At 39.3% G+C, this 12415-nt stretch overlaps 1 protein-coding gene across 1 annotated transcript in view; it reads right to left on the bottom strand.

The window, feature by feature from the left end:
- Positions 1-223: 223 nt before the first annotated feature.
- The window catches only part of LOC120568979 (cadherin-12-like), a 77711-nt gene continuing 65519 nt past the window's right edge, over positions 224-12415 (bottom strand). Inside the window, exon 13 of the mRNA XM_039816756.1 lies at positions 224-1153. Coding sequence (XP_039672690.1) covers positions 543-1153 — 611 coding nt within the window. The 3' untranslated portion in view covers positions 224-542. The remainder of the gene's footprint in view (positions 1154-12415) is intronic.

Genomic DNA, 12415 nt, shown 5'->3' with positions numbered 1-12415 from the left:
TTGTAAGACCGTGTTGAAATTGAATAGCAGTAGCTGTTGAGACATTTCACTCGGAAACAAAAATGGCAACCTCAAGGAGGCGCTAGAGGAAAAGTTAGGGGACCACAGGAAGTGATCACAAGTCAGTACGAGTCCTCCTCTGGGACCCAACTGGCCGGCATTACAAAGAGAAAAGCATTTGATTTTCCGATTGAATCCCTATTAAGAAATGTGTTCATGAGACTTATGGATCTGATGTTGGAAATCACATCAGATGGAGATATTTTTTTATTAAGTAACATAAATTAAAATACATGTAAACACATAATACCTCAGGCACTTTGAGGAGCTATCAAGTTGACCTTTTCCACGCACCTGTAGCTAGATTATCCGCTCTCTCGCTAACCGGTCCACAACTCTACTTCACATGGACAGCTTTCTAGAAAAAAATTCCTCACATCATTCTAGCCAGTGCCTGTCACAGTAAAAAAAAAAACATGTCTAAAAAAGAAAGCCAATTCCGAGATGGCCTCCCAAAATTCTCTCTGCTGTCCAGCTTCCTCTCAGCTCTCCTCAGTCAGAGTAGGCGGCTGTCTGTCCAGGATGCTAGCCAGCGTTTTGAACGGTTGTCCCCAGTCGCCGAGGGAGCTAAAATCCTCTGAAGGGTCAATTACCCATGACTCTATGGAGCTGAGCGAGCCAGCCACCGAGCCTTCGCCCTCGTAGGCGTAGGTCGCCAGCGAATCGTAGGGTGGGGCAGCGTAACCCTGCTGACTCTCCTCCAGCCGATGCGCGATGAACTCCCTGATCAGTTCGGCGTCGCCATCAGTCACTTTGCCACGGGAAGGGGGCGGGGCCTTGTCGTTCGCGGCGCCGATGACACTGGCTGTTTGCCGATGGATGTCGGGTGACCTGACGTCGTCGCAGCGGCTGCTGAGATGCAGCAGAATCCCGTCTCCGTAGCCATTTTTTTCCTTCTTGGAGGTGCTGCTATGAGTGCTCGTGCGCTGGGAGTGCGTGTTGCGTAAAGTGCCCATGTCGAAGGCCCGAGTGTCCGCCTCGCCGCCGCCCTCGTCGTCATAGTGAATGACATTATCGCGGATGTCCTCTTTCGATGTCATCAGAGTCTCTTTCTCTTTGTGGCGCCTCTGGCCCATGTATAATGCTGCCATGACTGCAAGACACAGACAGAATAAATGATGGGTTAGCCAAAAAAAAAGTCAGGTCCCACTGGATGATGATAAAAACCTGAAAGTGTACAGTTTGTTTTTATCTTTCAAATGATTCGGACTGCATAGGTTTTGATTCTGGTTTAGCAAACAGTTCCTCATTTATAAAGCCAGTAGCTTTGTCTGAAAGTGCTCATATTATGCTCATTTTCAGGTTCATAATTGTATTAACAGGTTATATCAGTATAGGTTTACTTTACTTTTAATTTTCAAAAAACACCATATTTTTGTTGTACTACACATTGCTGCAGCTCCTCTTTTCACCCCAAAGGAATATTTCACCGCTGGAAAGATGAATATGTATTTAAATTGGGTCATTTATGTAGTAGAAATGTGAAATAATTTTAGAAGTTGGTGCCTTCTAGACCGAGAAAAGCCAGAAAATGTATTTTTGACTCATGTGGATGAAAGACAACAACTCCCAGAATGCACTTGCTTCGATTCCCTACGAGGCCACTCCCAAGCCACGCCTAACGGAGGGCAGTCAAGTGTGTTTTATTGTCATTTCAACCATATACATGAAACAACGTTTCACCATGGCTCAAGTGGTGTTAAACATTTTAAATATATAAAAACGACATTATAGAAAAACGACATACGAGACTACATTAAGTGCACACACATTATAATCTATACAGAAAGCTGAGTTTTTTTCTGAACATTTTGATATGAAACACATGAAGATCAGGTTATATGCAAAAACCCTTAAAAGAAGAATTCAAGAAGATACCTAAAAATAACGTGTCTCTTGAGCTGCTAAATGCTGCACTATGTTCACCAGCTAGTTGCTGACTTTGTATTTCTGTTGCTAGGTGCTGTGCATGTTGTGAAAGGTTTATTTAGAGCTTTTTCACAGAAAACAGCTGGGAAAGAAGGTTGATGAGAGCGGTGAGAGTGAACCCAAACAGTGAAGTTGTGGGCCATAGAACAATGAGCTAAAAGTTGTTAAAACGCTCATTAGAGCTGAGGGGAAGTGCACAGTTGGTCCGAATCACCCAAAAGCAACCCCTTTCTCATTATATGCAGTCAGTTGATCAATTGTAAAAGATTCATTGTGGCGCAATGTACTGTATGTCCATGGAGAGGTTAACATTTATATTAAAAAACAAATTGGGGTTGTATGAGAGAATCTGGAAACCATTTGACCAGTTTATAAAAAAAGGAGACATAGGGGAGCTTCTACAGAGGGACGGATGGGACAATAATTCGGCCCTGGCAATTCTGTCCCTTACCGGCCCAATTTCAAACGGGGACATTATTTGTTTTATAATCTCCAAAACCAGGCTCAAGTAAGATTATGGCACTAGCAGCATGATGTGTATTTACAGGCTTTCATAATTAAATAACACACACACTGGAGCAATTCATAAAACCTTCAATTAAACTACCATGGCACAATCTTAGAATAGAATGGAAATGCTTGCATATTTAAAACATATGACATACTTAAACACCCAAAACACCGAAGACATAGCGGACCAGACGCAAGTTTTAATTTTGAAAAGTAAAAGCCCGACGGCACCAGACAGGAGGCAGCCGTACAGTCTTGCATATTTTTGTCAAAGTAGTGTGATACGCCACACTATCGACTCTTGCGTCGCCCAAATCGACCCAAGAGTTCATCGGCCCTTCTGGCCAGAACTGCCAGATTGCCAGTCCGCCTATGACACATAAAATGTTCAAAGTGTTGAACCCTTTAACTTTGTTAAAAGTTGTAATTGTAATTGCAATTAAAAAAAAAAATCAATAAAAAAACATTCATTGGTGCAGCTTTAAATGGTAAGGAAACCTGTTTCACCACAAATGAAAAGAACATGGATTGTAACTCCAAATCAATAGTGAGGTTAGTGAGGTCTAAAGCCATTGATATCCTGGCATACACTTATCTCTTGGATCACTTTAGTGCTTAAGTTATTGTATAAGGACACATTGGAGGGAGAAGGGTAAGCTTTAAGATCTGGGGATTCATTTCTGATATAACAACCTGCAGCTCAGTTGTGTGTTCAAACGATATTGACCCCATCTTTTTTATTACAAAAATAGATTTGCTTGAATGGTCACTTACTCTAGCTGGAATGCTCATACTGCCCCTTTATTTTAAACCCTGGAGTTATTAAACATATTTGACATCGACAAACTTCAGATAGGTACATTTGTGTTTCAATTTTGTAACAATTTTTACACTTTTAATTTCATAATTTCTTTGTAACTAGGTCTCAGATTCATTGTTACCACACCAGTTCGGTTGATCTTCTACATAGTCAGTTCTACAGAACTAATCTTGGCCAGGTTTCAATCAGGTAAAGACAGTCCTTCCAGAAAAATGCGGAGTTTTTTTGTGATTGTTGCGGGCAAAAATCCTTGATTATGCGGCACGTTTTCTTAAAAAATGCGATAGAATATGCGGGATATTTATGCAATTTTATGCGATGAAATTGCGGGAACTTACAAAAACTGCAGTTTGATGAAAAAGAGAAAAAAAAGTGATTCCCCCAACACCCTGCTTTTTTTTTTTTTTTTACTTTTAAATTAATTTTTTTACAGATATTCAGTCATCGCAATACGTAAATAAATAACATACAAAAATATATACAAATAATATAATATGAAAGTAAAAATAAAAGTAATAGTCTAAACAGAGGGAAATAAAAGATACAAAAGAGAGATAGACAGCGGGATCACTTAAACAAAGAAATTTCAGATAATATCAGATATTAAGATAGCTTTCTTATTGGATACCAACTTAAGAGACTCAAAGTGTCAAATTCAACCTCCAACACCTGCTTTTCGATGACGTTCACGTCACGTAATTACATCACTTCATAACATTCCCATTTTCCAACAGGGGAAAATGGCTGCTCTTGTGTGAAGTAAACGCAACATTTTTAAACTTTTTTCTAAGATATATGTGAATTTTTTGCAACAAATATGCGGGGATTATGAAATCATGCAAGCCCCGCACATTTTGCGCGGAAATTGGCAATTTATGTGGCGAAAGTTCGCCGTATTTGAAATAATGCGGCCCCTGCATAAATATGTGGACTTTGGCTGAAAAAAAAAGCTTCATGCTTGTTTCTACTTCCCTTCCCAGTCACTCCTCATTTATGATTTTATATATATATTTTTTTTATCTTTAAAAACTTCTGTTGATGGAGTACAGCACTATGTAAATTTAGTTATGATACAATGTATAGGCTAAACACAGTATACATATGTTACTGTAACATTTGTTTTCCTTTTCGTCCTTGTTCTCTCTCTGTAGTACCACTTTTCTGAAATGTTCATTCTTTTCTTTCCTTTAAATGTTCATTTGCAAATTGGTGTCAAGCATGTAGGCTACAGACTTTGAAAAGACTTAAGTCTGACACCATCTCACATGTGACGTCAAAGACTGTCATAATATGTGAAGACTGGAGATCTTGCAGGGTCACAAATTGCAAGACTACAACCAGATTTGTTTTGATAAATGTAACCAAGCTAGCTAGCTACCGCTAGCATTAGCTGGTAACTTAAGGGAAAGTTTCCAGATTTTCTGTTCTGCAGTACATGCGGATGAATGGCAGCAGTACCCGGAGGTCGACGTTTATCTGGCGGTAAAAGTCCCGTTGGATGACTCGCTTCAGAAGTGTTGAAGATTGGCAACTTTCCCTCTTTAGCTTAGCGCGGCACCACAGCAACTATGAACAACACTGATCCTAGCCGGTTGTTGCTTCCTGTTTGGTGCTGGAGGGAGCGCACCCATTGGATGTTGAAATTGTTAACATGATTTCACTTCACTACCAAGACTTAAAACTTACGATAATATCAAACACGTTAGATTTTGTCTAAACGTCAAGACGGGAAAAAGACTGACTCGGACTGAGTTTCATGACCACCTTACACCAAACGCTTGAGATGACGGGAGAAGACTCTCAGGATTTCATTCCAATATTAAAATTTGTCTGCGACAGTGAAATCACTTGAAAAGTCAGTTGGTGTAAGGTTGGCATTAGTTTCCTCAAGTTTGCGACCAGTGTTGCCACGGTTACTTTGAAAAAGTAACTTAGTTACTTTATAGATTACTTGATTTTAAAAGTAACGAAGTTAGATTACAAGTTACTTTATTAGTTACATTCAGCAACTGCTGACAACACCCCCACAGCCTCAACATAAAAATGACAACCGGTTTACTGTGAGGCAGCTCAGCATTGCTAGAAGTAGGGATCTGGTTTATTATGGCACGAAAGAGAGCGAGTCAACCGTGTTTAAGGGCAGCATTTCCTCTACAACATAGGCCTACTGCCCGACCAACTTCTTCAACTCTCCCCCACTTACTGGTTTTGCACCGATGTCCAGCTTTTGTTGTTTGGGTGGTGGGAGACCTCCTGCTCTCTGCTTCGCACCACCTGCTGGGACTTGCTCTGTAAGTTTGACTGCAGTGCTGCGACTCCAAATGTTTCTTCAAATGTGACGTAGTGTTTTTGTAGCTAGATAGCACTTTGTCGCCACCAGCACAGAGTGTACAACGAACCTTAATATTGCCGTCTTTAGCTGACACAAACTCAAAATAGTGACTGTATTTCCAGCTAGAAAACGCGCATCTCTCTCCTCCCTCCATTGTTGTTTACGTTTGTGTCGCTGCGTGGTACACGTGACCTGTCTTCATGCTGAAGACGTGATATGTTGCATATGTGACTTCACTCCCCGAGACGCAAGAAGAAAGCAAAAATATATATTTTTACTAAGGAAAATGACAAAAATAGTAATGCACAGTGACTTGGTTACGGCTGGTTTGGAAATAGTAACGCGTTAGATTACTCGTTACTGAAAAAAGTGGTCAGATTAGAGTAACGCGTTACTTAGTAACTCGTTACTGGCATCACTGTTTGCGACTGGATTTAATGCCTGTTTGTCTCCTGCACTTCTGGATCTCAGCCTGTCTGCTACCTCAGTCAATCTCCCCGCCTTGCTATCTCCATTCCACCTGCTGTCTCCGGCCATCTTTATTCATCTCATCTCCTCTCCTCCAATTACAATAAATCTGTTAAATGTCATCTGCCTCTTGAGTCTGTGTTCTGTGTTTGGGTCCACTGGTGGGAGCGCCAGCACAGTGAGGAATAGAACCATATTGTAGTACTGGTACTATTATTGTTCTCTGACCTATGTTTAGTATGCCAGTCACGTTGAGATAATTAAAGTAAAAAAGGATAACTTGTTATAGTATGTTACCTTGCTACTGGAACTACGTAGGTTGCAGTATAGTTCTAGTTCCGTGTGGACTTGAAAAGTTCGCCTGCATCGGGGTTAGAGCTTTCACAGACAAATATTGCCAACCTCCACAGTAAAGGAAGATAAAATGTTATACTCTTGTCCCGAGTGATCCTGCCTTCTGCACATTTACATCCGAACATCCCTCGTTAGCTGAAGCTAACGATACAGTATAACATGAATAATTGTGCTTTGCTTTGCACAGCTTTTTGTTTCCCTCACAGGAGAACACAGACCAGTTTCTGTGTCTGTTACGACTCGGGCTGTTTTTCAAGGCAGCCATTAAAGAAAAGGCCCAAACTGATTTGTGAGAACAGAATGCTACTTTAGAGTCTAAGTCCGTCAGCTGCAGAGTACAGAACAAGACTGTGCTGTGGATTAGTTTCTAAACTTGAAAAACATCAGTGTCCATAAAGCCTTTGCTGCATCAATTTAAAGTAATGTATTACAAAATAATAGACACCTCAGTACATTGCAATTCAATTCAACATCACCACAAACTACAGCCTCCAAAATGACCATTCAGTAAAATCACACCTTTCTAAAACAGTTTCAACAAACACTTAACATGATAACCTTAATAAAGGTTGAATGTATTGCAGGATGTTGTATTAGGCTGCATTAGTTTTAGCTAGGCGTACCTAATCACTGGCAACTGAGTTTATATGGGGGCAAGACACATATTACAATGTATTGTAAATTGTACATATATTTATATATATACCCACAGGAGCATTTCATAAATTAGCGCCCTTAGCAGTGGCAGGAAATACAACCAATAGGACCATTTCCCTTCCTTACAGTATATCTAAACCGGTCACAGTTTGTTCAGTTTTAGCCATCCAAACTGCTACAATCAGTAAATTTTTTATATTACTTCACTTCCTGTTATGCACGTGATGAAGAAGGTGACTTTGTTCTGTTTGTTACATAAAGTTAACCCTGTTCTCCTGGGTGAAAGTCCTTTGTTTGCCGCTCTTATACTTAAAGGGTAACTAACTTTTTTTTTCAACCTTGTCCCTATTTTCCTATGTTTTGTGTCTAAGTGACTGATGGGAACAACAATCTTTGACGTTGGTCCAGTATTAAGCAAGATCGCTGCAGTCGGCAGTGGTGAAACAAGCTACAATGTAATGCAATTGTCCAGCTGTATTTAGCATTGTAAAATACACTCAACTCATTCAAAGTTGAGAGAACCAAAATAAAACTATGAAAAACAGTTTTGGGTCGTCTTTCCACTTTTCCAAACCATCACAACTCTAGTTTTGTTTGAAATAAACACATAGTTTACCGATTTACATGTGAAAATACGTTGGCCGTATACACACTAAAAGTAAAACATCGATATGGGTCATAATTTTTGACTGTACAAATTACTTATAAAGTCCTTTTTTGGGGAGAGGACTGTGTTCTCCTGGTTGAAGCCTCAGTACAAAAGATTAACTGCAAGGCTTGAAGTACAATTAAGCTTAAAATTCTGTGCTAACAGCATGTTGAAGCCGAAAATTATGCTTTTCAGAGAATAAGAATAAAATAACATCTGCATCCTAAAATTAATTACATTTCAGATTCTGTTCAGTCAAATATTTATAATTTCATGGCGATGTCTTTTGTTCCCTTATTCAACAACGAAGCGTTTTGAATTTACTACAGCTCTGTTTCAAACATGATTTGTCCGAATACAAGTTCAAACTAGAAGGGCAGAGCTCGCGCCAAGGCCAAATGCCTCTGTCAATGTGAACTAAAGTAAAAAAATGATTTGTGTATCCGCTGCGTGAATTAGATCGGCTCCTTGGCCAATGCTACACCCTTCCACCAAGTTTCATGAAAATCAGGCCAGTAGCCTTTCTGTAATCCTGCTGACAAACCGAAAAAAACTAACGGAAAACATTACCATAATTATAACTGGAGAACATATCATAAACCTATAGGATCGTATGTTATCGGGGAGAGTCCTGTGATTCTATGTTAATTAACATTGAGGATATCATTAAAAGAAACAGAATACAGAATGGGGCCCAAACACTTCTGAAACAAGCAGCGCCCACTTGTCCACTCTATCATGGCAGACATGACGCTGAAAGCAACACATTGACTTTACCATATTTTAACAGCTTGTGGTATTTTTCTGCAAATAAAAACGTACGTCATCAGAAGATTTTTAAATGTTACAATCACATAATTTCTACACATACCGGCTTTTAGACGGTATGGTGTGCTACAAATATGGTGTGGCTCTCTTCTCCTTCCTCTGTCCTGGTTCATTTCTTAACTTTTAATTTACTCACTCACTCATTCTCTTCTCTTCCACTTTTGATAACAGGCAACTTTATTTGTCCACTGTGTGTCCTGTCTACTGCTGTATAATCAATAGGCGCAGGAAAACAAAGGCAGCTGCTTTAACCAGGCAGTCAATAAAGATTAAAGTGCCCTGTGAGGCCTCCTCTTCCTGGCTAATGCCACCACTGTTGCTGCTAGCTGCAATACACTAAGGCCATATTAGATAGCTGAGCACACAGAAACCGTCTTCTAAAAGATACGGATACTTGACTGAGTTTGAGATGTTATAATGCTGTGGTTGTGTTATGTGAAATGTCTCTCTGTTGTATATTAAAAATCCAGCACAAGTTGCACATTTTTCAAATTAAGTGCATTTATTTGTCTTGCTAATTTCAGTTATGATGATTTTGGCACACAGGTTGTTGTTTTTCTTAGCCATGCATACTTCCTGTCCTCTTCCTGTCATTACAAACACAGCCAGCAGTGGTTTCTACAACAAAAGTTCTGTAAGCGTTTTTGGATGCAGAAGTTCAACACTTAGTACACAAAACTATTATACGTAACTGTACACAGAGATCTTTGACTTTCGGTTTAATTCTCCTGCACACTGTAGTTGTTTTTTACCAACAAAAGACAGACCATCTTTCCTGATGCTCTAGGATTTAGATTGGTCAGTATATGACAGCACTGTTGGACACAGATTAAAAGTAACTGCACTTCTGTCAGAAATGTACTATTTGTGTTCTATCCTGGTTTACCACAGTAGCCTCCAGCACCGTTCACACACAATATGATAACTGTATATGTTTTTCATGCTCTTCAAGTAATATTATATCATCTGCATTCTGACTGGTAATTCTAATTAACGTATGAAAGTCTTTCTGCTGTGGACTGACTATTAAAGGTCCCATATCATGCTAATTTTCAGGTTCACACATGTATTTGGGGTTTCTACTAGAACATGTTTACATGCATTAATGTTCAACACATTTATTTTCTCATACTGTCTGTCTGAATATACCTGTAGTCACCCTCAGATTGGAACGCTGCGTTTTAGCTTCTGTCTCTTTAACCCTTGTGTTGACGTCGGGTCACATCGACCCGTTTTCAATTTTTGTTTATATCAGAAAATATGGGACGTAGAAATAAGCGCTGAAAATGTGTAGAAGAAAAATTTTACAATTTAAACATTGGAAAAAGCAAAAAAATAAAAATAAAAAGGCATCAAAAACATTGACGGGAAGACAATACAACACAAGTCTCGCTCCCAAAAAAGCTCAGTCTGCTCTGATTGGTCAGTTTTGTGGGGTCTTCCCCTATTTGCTGCTGAATGTCCTTACTGGAAGCCCTGCATGCAGATGTGCTATGTCGTCCTTGTATAAAAACTGCTCTCCTCCACAGAAAACCAATCATCTGATCTGTGAAGCAGATCAGTGCACAGAAAAAAAGAAACTTAACAACATCCCCTTGGGGTATGTGCTATAGAAACTAAACAAGGTCATAGTGTAGACTAGGAGCTGGGTTAATGGAGGCTGCTGCTATGTACTCGAGTATATTGATGTTTCAGCGTGTTCAGCTCTTTGGGAGACCTAATAGAAAACCATCTTGTGTTGGCATCAGGGCTTTTTGTGAACTGCTTGCTGCTGGATGAACGAAAAGTGTACAGTATGGGACACCCGAGGATTGTAAAAAGAAATGAACATGGTTCCGAGAAATAATAACAGTTGGTCAAAAGGGGAATTCAGATTAGAAGACACACAGTATGTATTTTGTCTGTGAAAAACCCATCCACTGAAAGCCACGTGCTGTTTATCAGATTCCTTTGGGATTCAGGTCAAAGCCAATATTGTGTTTGTTGGAGCGTGTAACTAAATAGTTTTACAAGTGCAAGAAATGTACAAGATAGGGATCATATAGAGAAATAAACAATGCTGTACATTTAAAAAGGTCAGAATAATGAAATAATGAATAAAATCACATTTCTTTCTGTTTCAGCAGCAGTACTGTATCTTGCTGCAGGTTGGAGAATAACGCTGTGTCAGCAGTAGAGGAGGATTTATTTAGTCTATGGGAAGAAGAGTAGGAGGTGGGGTTGGATAATGTAGCAGGAAGCTACTTTCTAACATTACAGACAGATAAACCTTCTGAGCCAAACCCAAATGAGAAATAAGGCACAAACAGAACGCAAACAGAACTGATCTAGCCACCAACAGCTCACCATGAATGAAACCAGAGCTGCAATTAACAATTTTGTAATTATCGTTAAATTGGTAGATTATTTTTTACGATCAATAAGTGATTGGCTGTTAAGTCTATACAATATCAGAATGCAATGAAAAATGCCTGTCAAAATCTCCCAAAGTGATGTGTACAAGTGCCTTGTTTCGTTCGACACAGTCTAAAACCAACAGAATTAAAATATATAAATGCAGATCACTTACCATGGAGACCTGCTACAAGCTGACAGGCTGACAGGGCGTATAGGTAATATTCATCGACACTAACTCCTAGGACTGGCGCACCACAAGGATGCTGTCTGAGCCCCCTACTGTACAGCACATAAACAGTGCATAAAATCACACCGATTTAAGCTCGTACACTGGACCGCCAAAACTGGGAATTGACCCAACTCTACTGAGGCACCTCAAGACGAAAAAAGTTGAACTTACTCCTGACAAAATAATTAGAATAATATAAATAATAATATAATAATGAATATCCTTATTTTAGTCACTTAGGTTAATCTCTGAAGTAATATTGGATTGGAATTGAAGCTTTGAATTTGAGTTGTTTAGTCACGTTACCTTCAGCTAATACAGACCTCCAACATTCAACTTTGCCTCTTCTTTGTTGATCTGGAAAAGGTCACGTATGCCTCAGTTCTTTACGCTTGGCTTATTAGAACTCCAACAGCTGTCGCCCAGAGAGCTGCAGCCCGTTTTTTTTACCAAGACTAGGTGACAGAAACAGAGTTACCTATAATGGCCTCCTGTTAACTTTAGGATTGGTTTTAAGGTCATGCTAGTAACACTTGAGGGTCAGCAAAGTCTGGCCCCAAAGTTTGGAAACCCTTTGAGCCTGTGATTCTTAGAGGACACCTCTCTTGCTGTGTCAAAATCCTGATAGAATATCAAAAGGTGAGTTAATCAGCTTTTACACTCAGAGCTGCTGTGCTTTAACTCTCTGCCCCAGGAGTCTTTTTAAATTCTTGCTTAAAAAATTCTTTTCAGTTCTTTTTATGTCATTTTGGTCCAAGTTTAATATATTTGGTTCATGGTGTTGTGTTTTTTATAGTGTATATGTTTTCTTCTGTATCTCTGTATATTTAGTCTTGACTTTACTTAGTTGTACACAAGAAGCACCAGCGCTTCATAAATCCTAGCCCTAATGATTATGTCGCAACTAAAGTCTAGTGCCAAAACAGTAGTTGATTAATAGATTAATCATTGACAGAAAGTAAATTGATAAAAAGTTTGATAAACGATCAATCCTTTTAAGGTCATTTTTCGAGCAAAAATGTCAAACTGTGTTAAGTTTCCGGCCTCCCAAATGTGAGGATTTGCTGCTTTTCTGTTTTATATCACCTTATACTCACTATGTTTGGGTGTTGAACTGTTAGTTACACAATACAAGACATTTTAAGGCATTAGTGTGAGCTCTAGGGAATTGTGATGGTCATT

Source organism: Perca fluviatilis, chromosome 11, assembly GCF_010015445.1.
Source record: "Perca fluviatilis chromosome 11, GENO_Pfluv_1.0, whole genome shotgun sequence".
Taxonomy (NCBI): Eukaryota; Metazoa; Chordata; class Actinopteri; order Perciformes; family Percidae; genus Perca; species Perca fluviatilis.
This window is presented reverse-complemented; position numbering and strand designations above follow the sequence as displayed.